General features: G+C 32.3%; 3 protein-coding genes across 11 annotated transcripts; 2 read left to right on the plus strand and 1 right to left on the minus strand.

Moving 5' to 3' along the window:
- Positions 1–888: 888 nt before the first annotated feature.
- Positions 889–2,570, plus strand: LOC122402104 (ATP synthase subunit d, mitochondrial-like). Its single transcript, XM_043404645.1, has 3 exons — positions 889–1,103; positions 1,458–1,626; positions 1,706–2,570. The coding sequence occupies exons 1-3, from the start codon at positions 988–990 to the stop codon at positions 1,934–1,936; spliced, it is 516 nt and encodes a 171-aa protein (XP_043260580.1). The 5' UTR covers positions 889–987; the 3' UTR covers positions 1,937–2,570.
- A 387-nt stretch (positions 2,571–2,957) lies between these two features.
- On the plus strand, positions 2,958–10,039 carry LOC122402115 (endoplasmic reticulum mannosyl-oligosaccharide 1,2-alpha-mannosidase). 4 transcript variants are annotated; one of them, XM_043404662.1, is made up of 11 exons: positions 2,958–3,895; positions 4,024–4,191; positions 4,279–4,435; positions 4,513–4,698; positions 5,127–5,275; positions 5,476–5,664; positions 5,746–5,933; positions 6,036–6,162; positions 6,252–6,416; positions 6,496–6,645; positions 9,909–10,039. In XM_043404662.1, the coding sequence occupies exons 1-11, from the start codon at positions 3,797–3,799 to the stop codon at positions 9,954–9,956; spliced, it is 1,626 nt and encodes a 541-aa protein (XP_043260597.1). In that variant the 5' UTR covers positions 2,958–3,796; the 3' UTR covers positions 9,957–10,039. The 4 variants fall into 4 exon arrangements, with proteins under 4 accessions (XP_043260597.1, XP_043260594.1, XP_043260595.1 ...); XM_043404659.1 differs by lacking the exon at positions 9,909–10,039 and adding an exon at positions 6,725–7,610; XM_043404660.1 differs by lacking the exon at positions 9,909–10,039 and adding an exon at positions 6,725–7,610 and having other exon boundaries at positions 4,024–4,161.
- On the minus strand, positions 9,262–19,077 carry LOC122402117. Of its 6 annotated transcripts, none has more exons than XR_006259498.1 (3): positions 11,678–12,799; positions 10,129–10,529; positions 9,262–9,566 (listed from the first exon to the last, which is right to left on the minus strand). XR_006259498.1 is itself a non-coding variant. In XM_043404666.1 (3 exons), the coding sequence occupies exons 2-3, from the start codon at positions 11,755–11,757 to the stop codon at positions 10,187–10,189; spliced, it is 423 nt and encodes a 140-aa protein (XP_043260601.1). In that variant the 5' UTR covers positions 11,758–11,893; positions 12,993–13,147; the 3' UTR covers positions 10,172–10,186. The 6 variants fall into 6 exon arrangements, 5 of the variants coding, with proteins under 5 accessions (XP_043260601.1, XP_043260600.1, XP_043260598.1 ...); XM_043404666.1 differs by lacking the exon at positions 9,262–9,566 and adding an exon at positions 12,993–13,147 and having other exon boundaries at positions 10,172–10,529; positions 11,678–11,893; XM_043404665.1 differs by lacking the exon at positions 9,262–9,566 and adding an exon at positions 12,993–13,147 and having other exon boundaries at positions 10,172–10,529; positions 11,678–12,101.
- Between the last annotated feature and the right edge of the window lie 748 nt (positions 19,078–19,825).

Below are 19,825 nucleotides of genomic sequence, written 5' to 3' on the forward strand. Positions count from 1 at the left end.
AAGCATTTCGATGATCTTTGAAATACCGTACAATGTAAAACTTATATAGTCATTTAAAAATATTCCTTTTTCTCGTGCGTAATGTTTAACCATATATTTTATATGTGGCTTATCTGCATAAAAGTTTCTGGAACTAAATTTTTCTACATAAGGTAATTAACCCCTCATAATATGCATTTTGAACAATGTATTGCTTGTGTATGTACTTCGATTTACAGTCGAACAGTCAGTACGGTATGATACTTTTGGAACAAATCTTTATATCGAGTGTAATGTAGTCGAAATTACATTTCGATAAACATGAACTCGACCAATCGAAAACGATACCAAATGATATTAATGAAGAATATGAAATTTTCAAAGTAGCGGCTAAGTTGCCAGCATGTAGGGGTTTTCACGCATGCGTGTCGTACACAGTATCAGTGAAGTACTTTGATTATATAAAAAACAGGTATCTTATGGGCCCCCATTTAGTTACTTTACAAAATTATCTAAAAGTTTTTAGAAAACCAACATAGAAGCTAAAAGAAGAAAAGTCGATACAAGCGAAACTAATAAAACTATTCTAGAGGTATACAGTGGTGGACATATTCATTGCCTCTATTATAATATATAAATTTTTCATATTTTAGTATACATTATTTTTTACACATTACTATTTCCTCTCGTATCACTCGTCTAACTTCGTTGTTACAGACAGTACTCTTTACGTTCATACAATAATGTAATAGTTATACATATTCTACCTTGCTAAGAAGCTTGAGAATACATCATATCGATACTGTTAATCAGGGCCTACTGAACTTTGACGCCCGAAATATTGATTATATACATCACTGTTTTTGCTGTTCGTAGAATGCGCATGCGCAAAAACCCCGGTTTATCTGGCAATAGTGGTATTTGCTTCCATCTACCACATTGTTCGAACTTGTTCGGAAGAGAAGATTTGAATTACGTTAATCGTAAGAATTACTATTATTCGAAGAAATGTCACGAAGAGCAATCAAGGCGATAAATTGGGCGCCACTCGTTGAGCGGATTCCAGAATCTGAGAAAACTACACTGGCTGTTTTTAAAACTAAATCCGATCAATTTTTACGACGGTTAGTAAAAATCGTCAAAATAAATTCATTACATAATACCTTTGAATGGATGTTCCATATTTCAACATTAAAATAATCAAGTAGCTGAATTAATTATTCTTAATATTATTCTTTTAATTTAAGTACTAACGAATTTCTAGTTTATTTCCTATTAAATGGGAATTTTAACGTGTGATTAATATAGAAATGAGATGCCATAACCTCTTTAAAGATCATTCAAAACCAATAATAAATAAAATTATGATAGTATCTTGTATTAATTTTGTTATAAGAAAAATAGTATAATCATATAACTTTGAATCTACTGTAAAGGTCTTAATAATGATTTGTAGAAATGTATTCTATGTTTTACAGTATGACAGCTAACCCAGAAGCTGCACCAAAAATTGATTGGGCATATTATAAAAGAACTATTACAACTCCTGGTCTAGTAGATAAGTTTCAAAAAGAATATGAATCATTAACAATACCTTATCCACCTGATAACTATACAGCAAAAATTGAAGCTGAAGAAAAAGAAACTGTAATATAACATATTTATTTTTCTTTTATATTTTATTCTTTCAAATTTCATGTAGCTAATATTGATCTTTGTGTTACAGCTTGTTAAAATTGAAGAATATCTTCGTTATGCAGATTCACAAATATCAACTTCACAGCAAGAAATAGACAGAATAAAAGGTTTGTTACCCATTGCAGAGATGACATTGGAAGACTTTAAGGATATGTATCCAGAGCATGCTTTCAATCCTGAGAAACCTACAATGTGGCCCCATACTCCAGACTCTCAACCTCCAGATGATATTGTATATGGTTCAGGAGGCTCTCATTAATTATATTTTGTGCATTGAAACTAGTCCCGATGTAACATTGATTGTCGATAATCAATTTGTCAACACTTGTACTATCAACATATTTAAATTTGGGTAGAGATTGAATTTAATAAAGCTTTGGAATTATTACACTAAAATCATATGACGCTAAATATACAAAAACATAAACTGAGCAATTGTTTGTAATTTTTTCACAAAACTACATTCAATCTACAATTAAATTTATTTACTTTTATTGGTAATAAAATTTGTTTCATTGATGTATTTACTGTGGTGTCTTGTGAAAACATTTGAATATCAAATATATTGTAAGCCGTTGGCCGACCGGACGCCATACATACATTGTAGTATGTTAGAGGCGACTGCGGGCCGTGGAAAGAGCTTTTTAAAGGTGCCGATCCGCCGCCGATGACCAAATCGAGAGTCAGTCTCGTCCAAGTCGTTGTCGAGGCAAGACTAATACATTGGTATACATATTTCATCTCGGTCTTCTGCACTTTATCACAAATCCCGGCCATCTCCTTACAATATCTATAAATTATTGAGTTTAAAATACAAATTATATAAGTATTCTATACATTATCCAGTGAAATCAATCAGTTTGGTAGACAAAATGTATAATTTTCAGCAAAAAAGAAACTGCAGGGAATTTACCTCAACTAGATGTAGATTTAATAAAGGATATACAAGGAAAGGATCAATAATTGAAAATATTTTAAATAAAAATATATTTAAAAGACAATTTTTATTCAAATGTGACAAATATTGTTAGTTTCTTGTAATGGTTCTAACATTTATAATCTTTTAATAAAAGTCATCAGTTTTTCAATTGTTTATCGAATCTTTTCGTGTTTCAATAAACTAGACATTGAACCTGCGATACTATACGTGATAGGAAATGATTTTAATCAATTGAAGTTGATTAAATTTTCAGTAAATTTATCTATTATTTAAATTATGAAAACATATTTGAGATATGTTGTAAATAAATTTTGTCATACTATACAAATCGTAGGTGCGTTTCAACTTCCAATTGGTAGAACGTAATTAAGACACAAGGTGATTGGCAATGATTCTACTGCATATTTGTACTATACAAATTTGTTAAGATCATAATATATTTGATTTAACGATTCTGTTTACATTAATTTAGTTAGTTTAAAAAAATTGCTTTCGATCGAAAACGGCCCATCGGTGATTGCATCGGTGGATTTACATGGCCAGTCCGCCCCTGATGGCGATATTTATACTATATAATAAATATTTTTCATTCGTTCAAAGAGAAATTATTTCTCTCGATTCGTATTTGTGTTATTTTTAAAAATTTGAATTCTATTTTAATTACGCGTAAATATATTTCGTAAAAACGTTACGTAAATACTAATAAAATAAAATTAAACAAATTTCAATCTCGTATATGCACACTTTTATGGGCCACTGTAATGTCAAATCTACAACCGACGAAGAGGATCTATCTGTTTATGGACTGTGTTATTAACAGAAGTGATGTTGTACTAATAAATTATATTTACCAAGCGTATGAATTTGTGCGTGAATACAAGCAAACGGAATGATATTGCCATTTCGATTAAACATAGGTGAAATTTTTAAGTGCATTGTCAACAGTCGCGGTATCAGGTTTTATACTGCAACCCGAATGGTACATGAAATTCTTACGGTCGATGGTTGTCCTTGTACGGTCTTTTGAAAGAAGTATAATTAATTGTAAGCATGTTTTATTTGGATTACATAAATGAGGAGCATTGCAATTAATGTACACCAGTGGCATTATCGTCTCGCGACGTGTTCTGGCTTTCGCTATTATTGTATCCGCCAGAACAACTTAACCTTAAGCAAAATATGTTTCCGCCGAGGGATCTAGGGAAAACAGATTATATTAGTTTAAATATCCAGGAAAGTGCAACTTTTGCGCGTGGAACATCACGTAGTCTTTGGAGGGTAAGCTCTTGTAATATTGTTCCGAAATTTTGTAAATATTTTTCTATTACGTTTGTTTGATAAAAAAAAAAAGAACCATTTATACATATCCAAGCATGCAAATAAACAAACTTTATTCGTCCTTTCAGCAATGGAACCAGCTATCAAGGTTTCAAAGAAATATCCTATACTTTGTAGTCATTACAATTATATTAGTCATATTTTATCTATTGCCTGGGGATAATAAGAATGGAGTTTTAGATGAAAATGATTACAACAATATAGAGGTAATACAAGACACCCTTAGATACGAAAAGGTACAATAAATACGATACAAATTAACAAAGTACTTTTAAGATATCTTTTGTATATTTTATAATTTCTTAAAAGAATAAAATTTATAGGCAATAGAAGATATTGTAGTAGATAATGTAAATCAGGAACATAAGGATGGTGGGGAGGTTATAGAAGAACCTGAATTCCAACCAGAAATAAACCAAGTGGACGATGATCAAATTGGAGAGCCACCTCAACCTAAGCCAAACCCAATTAAATTCAATGGTAACGTCATACCAAACTATTATATTCTTAATATATAAGGCCATTTTAATTGTTATAATATACTTATTTAATTTTAGGCCCACAAAACGATAGACAAAAAGCCATAGTCGCAGCATTTAAACACTCATGGAATGGATATAAGGAATATGCTTGGGGTCATGACAACGTGAAGCCAATATCTAAAAAATATTATGAATGGTTTGGCTTAGGACTTACCATAGTTGATTCTCTCGACACTATGTATATGATGGGTTTGAATAATGGTATGATGGAACGTCAGGATTTTTTTTACTAGAGATCGCCGTTTCACGTGTATTTAAAATATGCGTACACGTGTCTAGCTAAAATATCCGCGTTGAAGTTACATGTATTTAATATATACGAATTCGCGTGCATTATCCGTGTTGTTATGTTTTTAAATCTACGGTGAGATATCGATGTGCCGTGTAATGCATCTCTATCTCACTCGCATTCTCTAAAAGAAAGAGACCCACGGAATTTCCTGGAAGATCTACTTTCCTTTAACTTTGGTCAGTTTCAGTCCCGAACGTCGGCTAATATCTAAGGCATTACTGTACTTCGATACACGTGAATTCGTATATCCGTTTATTAAGAAATGCACAAATTGAAACACGGCTATATTAGCTATACATAAGCACATGTATATAAATTTGGCTTTTCCTATTTACAGAATTTTCAGAAGCCAGAGCATGGATTGACAAGAATTTAGTGTTCACCCTAAATAGGGACGTTAATTTATTTGAAGTTACAATAAGGGTATTAGGAGGTCTATTATCAGCGTATCATCTTTCTGGCGATAAGATTTTCCTAAATAAAGCTGTAAGTTATTTATTGTGTCTTTCTCCAACTAGTCGCGTAGTTGAAAATCCGCGTAAAATGTTTATATCCCTCTCCTCTCTTTTTCATCCAAAAACGAACCACAATGTGTAATCTATCTTACAAGTTTACTTTGTATGCAAAAAACCGCGTAAAACCAAATTCACATTATTCGAATTTTATATATTTGATACAAATCACAGGCACAATTAGGAGATCGAATGATGCCGGCATTTTCTACTTCGTCTGGTGTTCCTTATTCTGATGTAAATCTAGGCACTAGAACTGCGCATAGTCCTAAATGGGGTCCTGATAGTAGTACTAGCGAAGTCACTTCGATTCAATTAGAATTTCGAGATCTTAGTCGTAATACAGGAGAACCAAAATACGAGGTACTTATAAAATATCCTTTAACGGATAGAGCGCATCATTTGTATCATACGTAGAAGAGTATGTAATTATTGTTTCTTCAGGAAGCAGTAGCAAAAGTCTCAGAACATGTACATCAATTAGAAAAATATGACGGTTTAGTACCCATTTTCATTAATGCTAACACTGGACAGTTTAGAGAGTATGCAACAATTACGCTTGGCGCACGTGGTGATAGTTATTACGAATATCTATTGAAACAGTGGCTTCAAACTGGGAAGACCATTAATTAGTTAGTACTTTTTGAGTTTTAATCACCAAAGCATAAGGCTTGTATCACTTACTTGAGTAGTTGCGAAGTTATGGTAATATGCTTGATTATAAACATTTCCAGCCTACGGGATGATTATTTATCAGGCATTTCCGGGACTCAGAAGCATCTTGTCAAACGTACGGCGAACAATAAGTATCTCTTCATCTCGGAACTAGTTGGGGCAAATAAAGAAATAAGACCAAAAATGGCATGTAACGAGATATAAGCATTTGAATACAATTAATCGCGCTACTATTACGTATTATATTATTCATAAACTTAATGTTTATCTCGTAGGACCATCTTACGTGTTACTTAGGTGGCACATTAGCTTTAGGAGCACATCATGGTTTGCCGTCCGAACATATGGATCTTGCTAACGAAATTGTTAAAACTTGTTATCAAACGTATGCAATTCAACCGACATTTCTTGCGCCAGAAATTACTTACTTTAATATTCAGGTAATTAAAATAATTAATGTATCGTGCAAAAATCGTCGTAAACGATGTTAAATCGTATAAAAAATATTATTTTATATAGAATGTGGAGGGAGAGAAATCAATGGACATGTATGTAAAAATCAACGACGCGCATAATCTTTTGAGGCCCGAATTTATTGAAAGTTTGTTTTATATGTGGTATTTCACTGGAAATAAAACATTCCAAGATTGGGGATGGCAAATATTTCAAGTAAGTAAATTAACAAATATTTTTCTTCAAATACGGATGCACCGTTATACTTTTAATAATGCAGATTTTAACGCAATAGGCTTTCGAAAATTATACGAAAGTGGAAAAGGGTTACACGAGTATTGGTAATGTACGAAATGTTCAGAATACTCGACAACAAGATTTAACAGAAAGTTTCTGGTTCGCTGAGACTTTAAAATATTTGTATTTGTTATTCGATGATACAAGGCAATTAATAGATTTAGATAGATGGATATTTAATTCTGAAGGACATCCACTACCCATATACAAATCGTAACCCAATGCAAATACAGTTTAATGTATAAATCTGCACTATTAGTAGGCTATTAAATATCTTTTGAGGCCAGTCGATAGATATCTTAACGATATACGCCGATAACGGATTAATTGGGTTGGAACTGTTCTAGTGACAATCTTCAAACATAACTTTCTTGCAAAAGTTCTTTACTATGAAAAGAGACACAGAAATTATATATTTACTAGTAATTGACAATTTATACTCAATTTTGTATTAATTTTTCAATTCAGAAGTGTATATTATTAATTAATTATTATAGTCCATTTCGTGATACATGATTTGATACAATTAATACATCACAGATTGTAGTTTGAATTTGAGAAAGTGTATCAGAATTTTCGAGTACAATACTGTAAAATAGAAAATAATTTATCTGTTGGGTTATAACACTTCTATCATCTTTTTTCACTTATTTGTAGCCTGATATACCAATTCATTCTTTAAGAAGAAAGTAGAACATTGCACACATATCAGTTTAAAAATGAATGTAACCTTGAAACGGAGTTACTTAAACTGTTTTCAAAGATCCTAGTCAAATCTGAATTTTACTCTTTTTTTTTTTATTATTAATAGGTATAATATTTAGTTAATGTAACTAAGATATATTTTCATAATATCGCGTATACATACAAAAATAAATATCGAATTTTCCGGGATGCATAACACGATGTTTGAAAATAAAAACCAATTAATTTATTATCAGTTTTGTAAATTTTCAAACTGTTTATCCTTTCATCTTTTTGTATTTATTAAAGAAATATTCGTAATAAAACTTAATATATCATACTTATTCTGCAATAATTTGAAAATATACTTGCTTAATTAGGGTAACTATTACTAGATATTTATGACAATTTTCACAGTTATTTCTCATTGCAGTTTAGTTCTTATTTATTGCACATATTTGTATAAAATATTAACAAAAACTGTTTAAATGTCTATCATATATAATATTGTGATAGGACAAGAGCAATTAATAAATTAAAATACTGGGTATGTTATGTATTATAGAAATGTATCACAAAATATATAACTGTTTAATTTGTAAATAGGTATTAAGACAGTGTACAACTGTCATTATTTAGTTATGAAAGATACACTTTTCTATACAACAAACATTATAACATAGATGTTACTAAATGAATATTACTAAAGTAGTCACTTACTTTATATGATGAAAGCAAGGATTAAAAGTAGTATCGTATAATGAAAATATTTAACATATAAATATTCACGTTTTATATTGCTCTTGAAACATATTACTTCTTTTTTGAACTAATTATATTAAGTTTGTCACGAAATGATAATAATTGAAAAAGATGTGTATTTAAAATATACAGGGTGTTGTACAATGTATGGCAGTCTCAAGAAAGGAGAAACTTTTGTACAGATAAAATTTCTTATACAATGACAATACACCTTATCAAAAATTCATTTTCAGTCACCTATAGTTCCGTGTATTCTCGGTACTATATTGTAGTTTGTTATTACAGAAAGTATAATTTAAAGAATTATGTATACAATAATCAATACATGCATTTGATATTTCTCTATTTTCCTTGATCGTTAATAAAAATAATGGTTTATACAAAAGAGACTAACTTGTAAAACCTCCTATACAATTAACGTATTAAAGTTTTAGAAGTCATAGCAGTGCCTTTTTAATTTGTACATTACTGTTTAGAAAATATTTGCGACATATCATATTTATTATTATATATCAAGAATATATTTCTATCATCTTTTTCATTTACACAATTTTTTCTTAAAATATAATTGTTATGATTATGCAGGGTGTCCAAGATTTTAACAGCCATATTTTGGCAGGGTATTCTTCAGGTCTAAACAGGAAAAATACGTTACATAAACATATACTGTTTAGAGCTTTATTCTAATGTTATGATTTCTATCATAAGTTCTGAATAAGACTCTAAACAAATTTTTTCTCCACTTAAATCGAAAGAATACATTGACAAAGTTCGGCCATCAAGATCTGGGATACCTTGCGTATTGCGTCATAAATATTATTTAAATTATTCTTCTAGATTGCAAACTTTACATATATATATTCTTTTTGCTCCATAAATGTAAAATTTTACATTCAAAAATAGTACTTGATCTATGTAAATGTTTGTTTTATAAGAAGTTTTTTTATATCATTCTAAAATGATACTTAATATCTTTAAATTTACATACATTTACGGCACTTGAGCAGTCTTTTCGAAGGATGCTAAATGTTATAGATTTTCAATTTTCTAATAATCTTAAAACCTGTATCTATATTAAAGAAACTCTTATGCATTGCATAGCTTTTACTTAAGAACAAAGTATCAAGATGCATTAAAAAGCAATTTTATATAAACTACGACTTTCAATGATTTGTTTGGTATAATGCGTACAAGCACTTAAGAACTAGTTTAGTATCACTATTTAAAAGTAGGAATGCATGACAAATTATCATACAGAGCTCTTCATTGAATGAGATTCGATATTTTTAGTGGATGGTTGTTAGTCTTTCTTCCATCTTTCTACTCTACTATTTTGTTCAAAAAATGATATTACGTCGATCGTTTCCCATATCCAGTATTACATAAAAGCACAACTGGAAATCAAATTCATTCAGTTTAAAATATCAAGCAGGTTCGTTAATCTTATTTCTCGAAAACTAATGAGATAATTAGTAACCAACAGTAATAGTTATACTATCATGTATATAACTATTAATTTCATGCCATGTTTAAGTATACAATTATAACCGAAACATAAATAGACACTTCTATATTGAGAATGCTTCAAATTGAATCAAAGCTTTAAGGAAGATCTAGTGTACATATTCGTTATAAAGAATATCTCAATATGTAGTTTATAAATTTCATCTAATAAATAATCATTTTATCATAAAAAACAATGTTGGTTTTAATTCAATGCTAGAATTAAATTTCAGATCTTCGACTTCTCGAGGAAAACTAAGAAATTATCAGTGGGTTCGTGAATTCGTTAAATAGCGAACGGATTACGACGAAAGTAACTATAATCGTGCTGTTTGAGGGAAGCAATTGTTCGATTAATAAGGAAAACAACGCGAGCATTTCGACGTTACGTTATTTTGGTCGATAAGTCTGAACGATATCGAAGTTCGGGACGACAGTTTGAGTTTTCCTTACCGATCAACCGAGATCGTGCGTAGGAGATTGATCATTCCGCACGCGGTGAGTTTGACCGTTAAAGTATCATGCATTCGCAGCACTGCTGCGTGAAGTATATACAATCCACGACACAGGAGTCGTCGTTGGGTTGAGTGACCGACTTTTTCGTTTCCGAATCGATTCCGTTCCTTTCGATTTTCGGTCGCGGCTCGGGTACCGGTAGAACGGTCTGCGCGATCGGCACTGCATTTTCGATCGTCTCCGTGTCGGTGGTACCACTGTTTAAAAGTTTGCTCATCACCGGAATAGTAGGTGCGGTCGGTGTGATTTTACCAGAACGAGCATCATCTGTTACGTCGTAGTCTACCAGTGGCACAGAGGTCTGCAACGGCGATGGAGATTCACTGGTCATTATGACACTGAAAAAACAAAATGGCAAATTTCATTTCAATATTTACTTACTATTCGCTACGATCCACAGTGAGCCAGATTCGAAATTTAACGGTTCGTTAAATTCACAAAATCAAATAGGTTATGCAGATATTGATATTCAAAATCTAATCAATCACGCGACCGAGAGATTATTTAAATATTTAAAAGATTTTTCAAACAGAAAAAAAATATTTGAATTAACACGAATAAAAAAATAATTTATATATTTTCGTTCTTAATAAACAATGAATTGAAAGTCTGAACAGCTAAAATTCAATTTTGGCCCATCGTTCGATCTAGAAACAACAACTTTTAATGCAACTTTTACAGATGAACGATGCTGTTTGACGAATAGTAATTATTTCTCAGTGACCTTTTTATTGTTTATGAATTCAGCAATTCAGTTGTTCCGGTGAAATCGTATATTTATATCGTATTTAAAAATTGTTCGCAAAATAAAATGTGATTTTTTAAAAACAGGTACCGTTTGTCTTGAAAAGTGATACTTCTTTAACGAACATAGGAGGGTACAAGTCAAGACCGGTGCCATTTACGCTGGTAACGTTCTACTAAAAAGCTTAAAAATGCAGCAGTAGTAATAGCTTCTATAAGTTAAATTCAAGCTACAAGTCGGTCCGTTGATCTGGTCAACTGCTGTTCTGTTATTCAGGCTCGTCACGCAGTTGACCCTGGTCTCTTTACTATTCAACTCAAGTTAGTCTTACCCGTGCCTTCGTCGTAATGGACTTAAAAAAAATTATAATGTTTAAAGTACGTTAGGTTTTTATATCCTTTCAACCGAATCGTGTCAAACGCCTTGCAATTTGCTGTTCGTAGCTGTCTCGCGGTAGTACAATCATTACCGTGCAAAGGGTGAGTTGATGTAGGTCACTGTTGTCTAGTTACTCGGAACATATATAACAAAATAAAGAACGCAAAGTACATATTAACAAATATTTACTATTTAATTCGCCGACAACGAAAGTTTCGACACGTGTTCTTTGGATTACGACGGTTTGTAACCGAATACGTTTTCGTTGGAATTCTTTCGAAGAACGTTACACGCGTTCTCACTCTCTCCTTCTCTCTCTTTCCTTCTAAGTTCTCGGTAGAAAGTGTTAGGAAGAAGACATACCACCTAGCTTTCATACAAGGTTGCATTCTACTCATTTCTTCCGACGTCAGAGTGGAATAAAATGATATTTGCTTCGCCATTTCTTGGGGATTGCGGTTTTAATCGTTTTCGAGCGATTATAATCGTGTCATCGTATTAAATTCGCTGGCTCGAGATACGTCTTTCGAATCGTCTATCCTTTTCCATCGGAGCTGCGAATCGTACACCGCCTTCGTCCTGTTTCGTTCGAAGTTCACACATCACTGATCACAGATTTTTGCATTTTGCGTTTTGATACATCGCGCGGGCAAAAGAAGATTGAGCGTTTGTCTCTGGCGATATTTCGCTCGACAAACAATCGATACTTTAAATGTTTATCACCAATTGTCTAAATTTAGACGTCGCCGTTAAATGCGCGCATAAAAACATATTCACCCGGGAAAACCTTTCATGAAAAAGAAAAAAGATTCGCGTTAGTTACTGATACGATAAAGAAAGAAAAAAAAGAACGCTTCTACAAAACAAGCGAATGGAACATAACGATACCTGCAATCTTTGAGCTGATCAAGACCAATAACGCGATAACAATTACTATCGATTAAAATACATGCATTGTTCATTGAAATCTACTTGATTGTGTGAAATTCTAAGTGCGAGCATGCGTTCCATGTATCCGCGTATCGAAGGTACAGACTAAAATCATGGTATACCTACAATTGCATGCAATACAAGGTTCAAGTGTCGATAACAAAAAATTAATGCCAGGTTATAAAGTCTCGTTGAAAAAAAAATCAGTACACACGTGATTCTTTAATTTATGCTTGATGGAACTTTGTATCCGTATATGTATATTTATGAGCGTTGCAATAAAAACCGATTACATCAGAATAAAACACCAGATGAAGCTGCGATGATAATTTTTAACAAAATTAAAAATTGTGTCCCTTGTGCGCATAACATTTGTCAAAACTTTGAAATTGTTGTTTTCGTAAGGAACAAACGCTTTATCACTGTGTAAATTATTACTCGTCGCAACGTAAGTAGCGTGCAAATGATCAGCAGGAATAATGAAATACGTACTATCAAACTTTAGTTCTACTTGCATTGACTTAATAACGGCTAGCCACCTCAAGATTTTAATAGTCATTGTACAATAATTATAATAATAATTATCTGCAAACTCAGTGTTTTAAATTAATTTAGAATTAATAATTAATTCATTTCCAACAAATTAAGAATTGTAAATAAAATAATAAAAGTGAAAGATTTTAGCAATTTTCAACAATATTCAATAACAAGTAAATTAACAATTTTGTCATTCGACAACTATGCGTACCATTTACGTAAAGTTTATTGTCGCGTGTTAAATTATTTATTTATGTGATCACTTGTCACTGGCAACGTTCGTATTACAAAAATTGACGAAAATCGATGTATCGTTTTTTTAATATGTCAAATCGAAATGTATCTTCGCAGAGAAACAAACCACCAGAAGCTTGTGCAACGGTCGGCAATCGCCGTTCAACTGCTCGACATAACTCCTAAAACTACACTCCCAACTCGCGTGTACAGTTTTCACGTGGTCGTAGGGGCGGATCCACAGGGAAAGTCGCCCCCTCTTTTAAAGTAAAATCGATCCGTACATGAAAACTCCATAAAATTCTTTGAATATTATCGTCTAGTCCACTGATTCTTAACCTATGGTCCGTGGGCCCTACAGTGATCCTAGTTACAATAGATATCTGAGAGCCCACGAGCTTGCACATAGAAATTTTTAATATTTATTTTCTATTAATTCGTAATTAAACATTATTTAATATTTAAGAACATCATTCTAAGAAACATTACATAGAAAGAACCACTGGTCTAGTCATAATGCAAAACATTAAACAACTATCATAAACGATAAACAATCAAAGCAAAATATAAAACTTCGTAAACGATTCATCACCACGGAAACTCATACATAAAAAAATCATAGCACAACAGATTCATAATTGAAAAACTATTACAACACGGTGGGATAATTTGTTTACTAAAATTTCTATTTATAAAGATTATACAAGCAAAGAAAAAAAGTTCAGGAAATATTACTTGACTCAGGAAAAGCTACTGACGATAATATGTATTTTATCGACTATTTTTTGTGCAAATATTTGTACCTACATCATCTGTATTTAGATCTACATCTTATTTGAGAAATCGATACGCGATATGGCACAACAATATCTGTTAAGTAAAAGGATCTTATTGGGGGCAACTTAAAAAGAACGTTCATCGAATGAAAGTTTCACAAAACCGCAGGCGGGATCAGTATCACTTTTCAGAAATTGCATAAGCGAAAAATCTATTACCGGCATCGTAAATAATAAGGATTTATCTACGAATTCTGTGAATCCAAAGATGCGTACAAGGACCCGTGGTCGTGTCATGGCGAAACCGGTTTTTTTTATAGCAATACATGTTTGTATACTAGGGCCACACACAGTTACTCTTTGAACGAAATATTCCAAAGTCGAATCGCAGCGTGTGTATTATACATTTAATACAGTGCAAATGAATTGTTAGCGCGCTAGAAAGCACGTAGTGCAATTAAATACTTCGCGATCGGTCCAGTGAATTTTCGTTATTGTAATTGAAAGCCACTTATCTCGTTGCTACAACGAAGGACATTTCACTTACTCGGTTAGTTTTATCATCGAGCTACTAATTGGGTACCAAATGCATACTCTTCACTCTTTACTAAAATTACCACTCGAACATTGTCGCACATTCTCTAAAGAAAAAAAAAAAAAAAATAGCAAGACAAGAATAAAAGTTATATATAAAAGAAAAGTTATCGTGAGACATATTCGCGATAAAAACGTCAGAATTCGTAAATGTTTCGGCAACTGAATTAAATCAGCAACGGTCGAGAGTACGAGTAACGAGAGAATTGAAATTCGCCGCGAAGAAGACAGGGGTGGGAAAAGAATGCTTAACCTCGAAATCTGCCAAATCGCCTTACTGAACTTACTCGTAGGAGCCACGCTGTGGCAATGGATTCTTAAAACGCATTATTCCGCGATCGACCAAGTAATTGTTAAAACGAACACCCTCGATTACGCTTGTTTATATTCACGAACGACTGAATACGAAATGAAAATTAGACAGCATCCCAACTCGAACGAACGACGGGCACGCAGCGCACGAAAGACTGGCAGGAGACAAGCATAGCGTATACCAAAGGGGGAGCAGGTGAGGAGAGACGAAGCTTGCCGGTCGAACAGCGGTCACCGATCAAATGATATGGTAACAAATATCTTTAGTAATTTAACAATCAACATTACTCTTCATAGCAATCTTTCAATGTTGTACGACAACGTTGTACTATCAATGATAATAAATTGTCAAATTTCGTAATATCGAATTTTATCATACTATATACGAAAACGTTGATCATTCCCAAAAACATGCTCTAAACTTTCGAGATTTTATAAAGTTATTATCAAGAAAGAATTATAAAAGAAGTTAATGCATCGTACTGCACGCATAAGGAACAGACAATAAAGCAAAGTCATTATGCAATAGAACCATAATAGCTTTATTAAACAAAGTTGTCCAGCATAGGGTATTAAAGTGTACGTAAGATACGGGCACGGTTTGTTTCGTCAAGTTCATGCACCTTTAAAATAAAAATAGTTATAGCAATATTTTTCTTGTAAATAATAAAATTGGTTTTTTTCTCGCTAAATGTTCCATGTTTTCTGCAAATTAGTTATTAACGATATTAATCAAGTATTGCCAAAAAGATTCGCTACTAATGAAATTTAATGGTGAAAACTATTTGCTTTACAATATGAATGCATATTAGCCTTAACCAATGCACCCTTCTTCTTGTTGCCGTACAACCTTCCCATTGCTTAATATATTGAGGACCGGATGTATTTTTACCACCACCACTGCACTCTGTTTTCTCTCAGTATATGTGGTTATGAAATTTCCCATTAGCAATTGATAACAGTTTCTATAAAATATACAATAAAATGTCACGATACAACGTGATAACTATATTTATACTTAGTCTATTTTCATCTGAGCTAGTAAATATTTGCTATCCGAGGTTATCGAAAACGTTATAATATTTTTAACAATTTTTCAAATTAGCACTTCGAAGTCCAGCAACTTACTAATAGTATTAGTGAAAATTACGCTCATAATGTTCGTCAAACTTAAAAGTAAATACAGCTTGTTATCTAACAATAAGCTATTGGTATGTTCCTCTATTGTATCGTATGTATTATTATTTCACTACTATCTGATATTTTCATTACAATTTTTGAATAAAGCTCTAATCGACATATGTTTACATAATATTTCTTTCTTATTTAAATCCAAAGAATACGCTGACAAAATTTGACCATTTGAATTTGGAACATCCTGTATACAGGGGGTTGGGCCACCCCTAGGAAAAATTTTAATGGGGGATTCTAGAGGCCAAAATAAGACGAAAATCAAGAATACCAGTTTGTTGATGGAGGCTTTGTTAAAAAATCATTAACGTTTAAAGTTTCGCCCGTACTGAATATTTTTCTCGAAAATGCGCAGGATTTCGGGGGTATGTCTATTCACCAAAAATGATTGTAATTGACCCCCGCACCGAAAATAACTTTTCCAGAACGATTTGAAATTTTTGAATTTAATTGTTAATAACTTTTTAACGAAGCCTCCATCAACAAATTGGTATTCTTGATTTTCGTCTTATTTTGGCCTCTAGAATCCCCCATTAAAATTTTTCCCAGGGGTGGCTGAACACCCTGTATAGCTAAATGAATTCTATAAGCAAACAATGGTAATTTAAATAATACGATGTATCAGAAGAAAATGTGACAAATAGCTCAATGTTTATACAAGCAGACAATAATTGGGTTAACTTCTCGTTTATTTGTAAATACGGTATCGTTACGCGTAATGTCATCGTTTTTATGGGTGGTATTTAGACTTCATCGAAGCACACGCTCTTCTTAGTTTGACTCACTCCATCCTTTAATACACACATAACCCACCTAACATGAAACCGGTTTTAAAGCAGTATGGGCACAGAACAAAAAATAAAACCTTCCGTGCCAATGCTTTCCGAAAAGTCTTCCTACATAAATTACAAATAGCATTTAGAACATTTGTAAACTTATTTAACAATTATAGAAGTTTAAATATTTATTACCATTTATTGGATACAATTTTTTAAATAATTAATTTATCTTTTGAGTATCAGTTTGGAATAAAAACTTTCACGATATAATTTAAAAAAAAAATGCCATACATAAAATGATATATGAGACATCAATGGATCCTGAAACTGAATTTCCTGAAAATGTAAATATTTACAAACGAAATATTCATACACCACTTGCATCATTTTCATAATCATCGGCATATACATATAGTCAAGTACATTTGGAAAATTACAAGTGCCTTTTTTCAAGATTTTTCATGTTTTTTTAATGAATTTTTATTAACCAAAGTCTATAAATAAGAATATATTCAAGGATATGCGAAACTAATCAACACGATAGACATAATTTATTGTAAATACAATGATTTTCGACGCAGTGTCGTACAATTAATATTCGGCAGCTATTTTCATACATCGTGTAGAAGAAAGATGACGAAATAAAATTAATGCTTGTAATATAAAATGTTATTCCAGAATGTCATACTTACTCAGCGCAGGTACATATTCATTACGTTTACCTTCAAAGATGAGATATTGAATTACATACTTCTTTACCTTCATGGAAGTTACATGATACCTCAAAGTGTCTGACACAAGATATTAAAATTCAATAGAGCGCGATAATGCCAAACACTGATCTGCACGTAGATTTTAGTAACTTGCTTTAGCGATCCATCGCTAGAAATCGTAAAACTGATAAATTTCAAAGAAATATATTTCTATCTTTCGATTATTTCCAAGGTATCGTAAAACGACCTGCTAACGCTGATACTTGTCGCGATCCAAGTTTCGATACAAGCAATGGGTTTAAGCTGTCGGCAGACCACGTAGACAGTAACACTAGCGATGGGTCTAAGCGAATAACTCATTCGACGTTGAGTTGTTACGCTATTTTCTAACATTATGAGAACTATAGACTTAAACTCATTATTAAAACAACAATGTATGTATTAGCGTGTCGGCATTCGTTTCGAAGAATTCATTAGCATTCATAGGTTACACGAATGCTTGTCGAATGACGAAATATCTGCGTATTCAAACAAAAATGCGCGGAATGTTTTCCCTGCACTTTACGACAAGTTCTTGTAATTCCGCATATTTTTGTTTGAACACGCAGGTATTTTATTCTGTATACTCGAGCTACAATCGCGAAGTTTCGATGAATTTGTAATGATACATTGTTGTTTTAGCAATGGATTTCAGGATATAGCTCACATAATGTTGGAAAATAGAGTGACAATTCAACGTCGAATGAGTTATTAGCTTAGATCCATTACTAGCGTCACTGTTTGCATGGCCTGTCAAGAACTTAAACCCATTGCTTGTATCGAAACTTGGATCGCAATAAGTATCAGCGTCAGTAGGCCGCAGAACACGTCTTTTATATGATCAAAAGTTGAAATGATAATAGATAATGTATTAAAAATTTTTTTGTTCATTTAATGTTTCCAATTATTAACGATAGTTTATTATTTCTTATAAGAAGTACGATAACGTAAATCGATTTTTAAAATTGATCAATTTTTAAGGATTTATGACATACCTGTTGGATGTGCCGGGAATTTCTTCTGTGTAAACATCAGCCCGCGTGGTAATCATCCCGTTCCTCATCGTGTCTTGGCTGTCACATGACAAAAAAGGAAGCTGTGTCAACAACGGCAGCCGATGATCCTGAATGTTAGACTGACGTCTTCGGAATTTCTCATTACATTCTTCTCGCGGCAACCTCCTCCTTGTTTCCTCTTATTAGATTATGCATATTGTCTCTTACTGCATGCTCGCCATTCAAGGTTTTTACATGCGTTCATTATCATCTTTCGACCTTACAGTCTTCAGTTTCTACTAGTATAACGTTTAGTAGAACTTTCCATTTTGTTCGATTCTATTTCATTGGAACACATAGTTCGAAATGTCAAGCCACGCGTACGAATGATGCAAACGATTATAACAAGTTTCTTCACATGAACTGAGTATGTACATCTATTTAATCACTTGCACAAATAGTTCAAAACGAAAGAAGAAATTAACTTAATACATTGTTTGAGCAAGAGAAATAAATAAGAAATAAATTAATAGCGTGTTTTGTAACGAAATCTGCAAAATGAGGAATGTGTTTTTAATTATACCCCACGCGTTAATGCACAAGGATAATAATGTGTGGAAGAAATCTAAACCCTCCTTGCTCTTCGATGGTTCATGAGCAACTGCTGACCAGTTAATGACAAGCGTCACTCCACGGAACTCACATTATGTGAGTCACATAATGAGTTGCAACAACGTCTTTTGAACTCGCCACAAGAGGGCTATGAACTCAGTCACTTCTCGCAAGTTCTTCAATAATAATTAATATGATACTTTTAAACATCAGAATATTTCACAAAATACATGTTAACGAATTAATGGCAAACTCTGTACGATTTATTCACAAAACTAGTCGACAGATCATGGACGAAATCAAAAATTTCTTTTTTTCTTCTCTGCATCAAACATAATTTTTAATCGCTACAGAACAAAATCACGGCTGACCTCTTTTGTATCATACATGAAATTATCTAAATGTTAATAAACGATACTTCCATTTCTGTCTCGAGAAACCAATTTAAAAAATAAATCTTAAAAGAAGAATTATCGAGAAACTAATGCACAAAATTCGAAATTCGTGTACTATACGTATATTTCCTGCAAAGAAATGTCGTTTTATAAATGAACCTTTCATGAAAATGAACATGTATTAAAGTAAGAGAGTATATTTTAGATTCATTACCTTTAATATATTCTTGTTTAGGACATATAAATGTTAAAAGGTTTATGGTTTTAAGTAATGTTTCATTTTAAACATAGAAAATCAATTAGTATTATATTTTACATTTTTTTGCGAATGTTACAAAGTATATGTATACAAGAACGTTATTTTTATCACTTGCTGCGCATGCGTTAAGAATTTCACGATACCT

This window comes from Colletes gigas, unplaced genomic scaffold (genome assembly GCF_013123115.1).
Source record: "Colletes gigas isolate AHSC1104 unplaced genomic scaffold, ASM1312311v1 Colletes_gigas_Sc00033, whole genome shotgun sequence".
NCBI classification, from domain to species: Eukaryota; Metazoa; Arthropoda; class Insecta; order Hymenoptera; family Colletidae; genus Colletes; species Colletes gigas.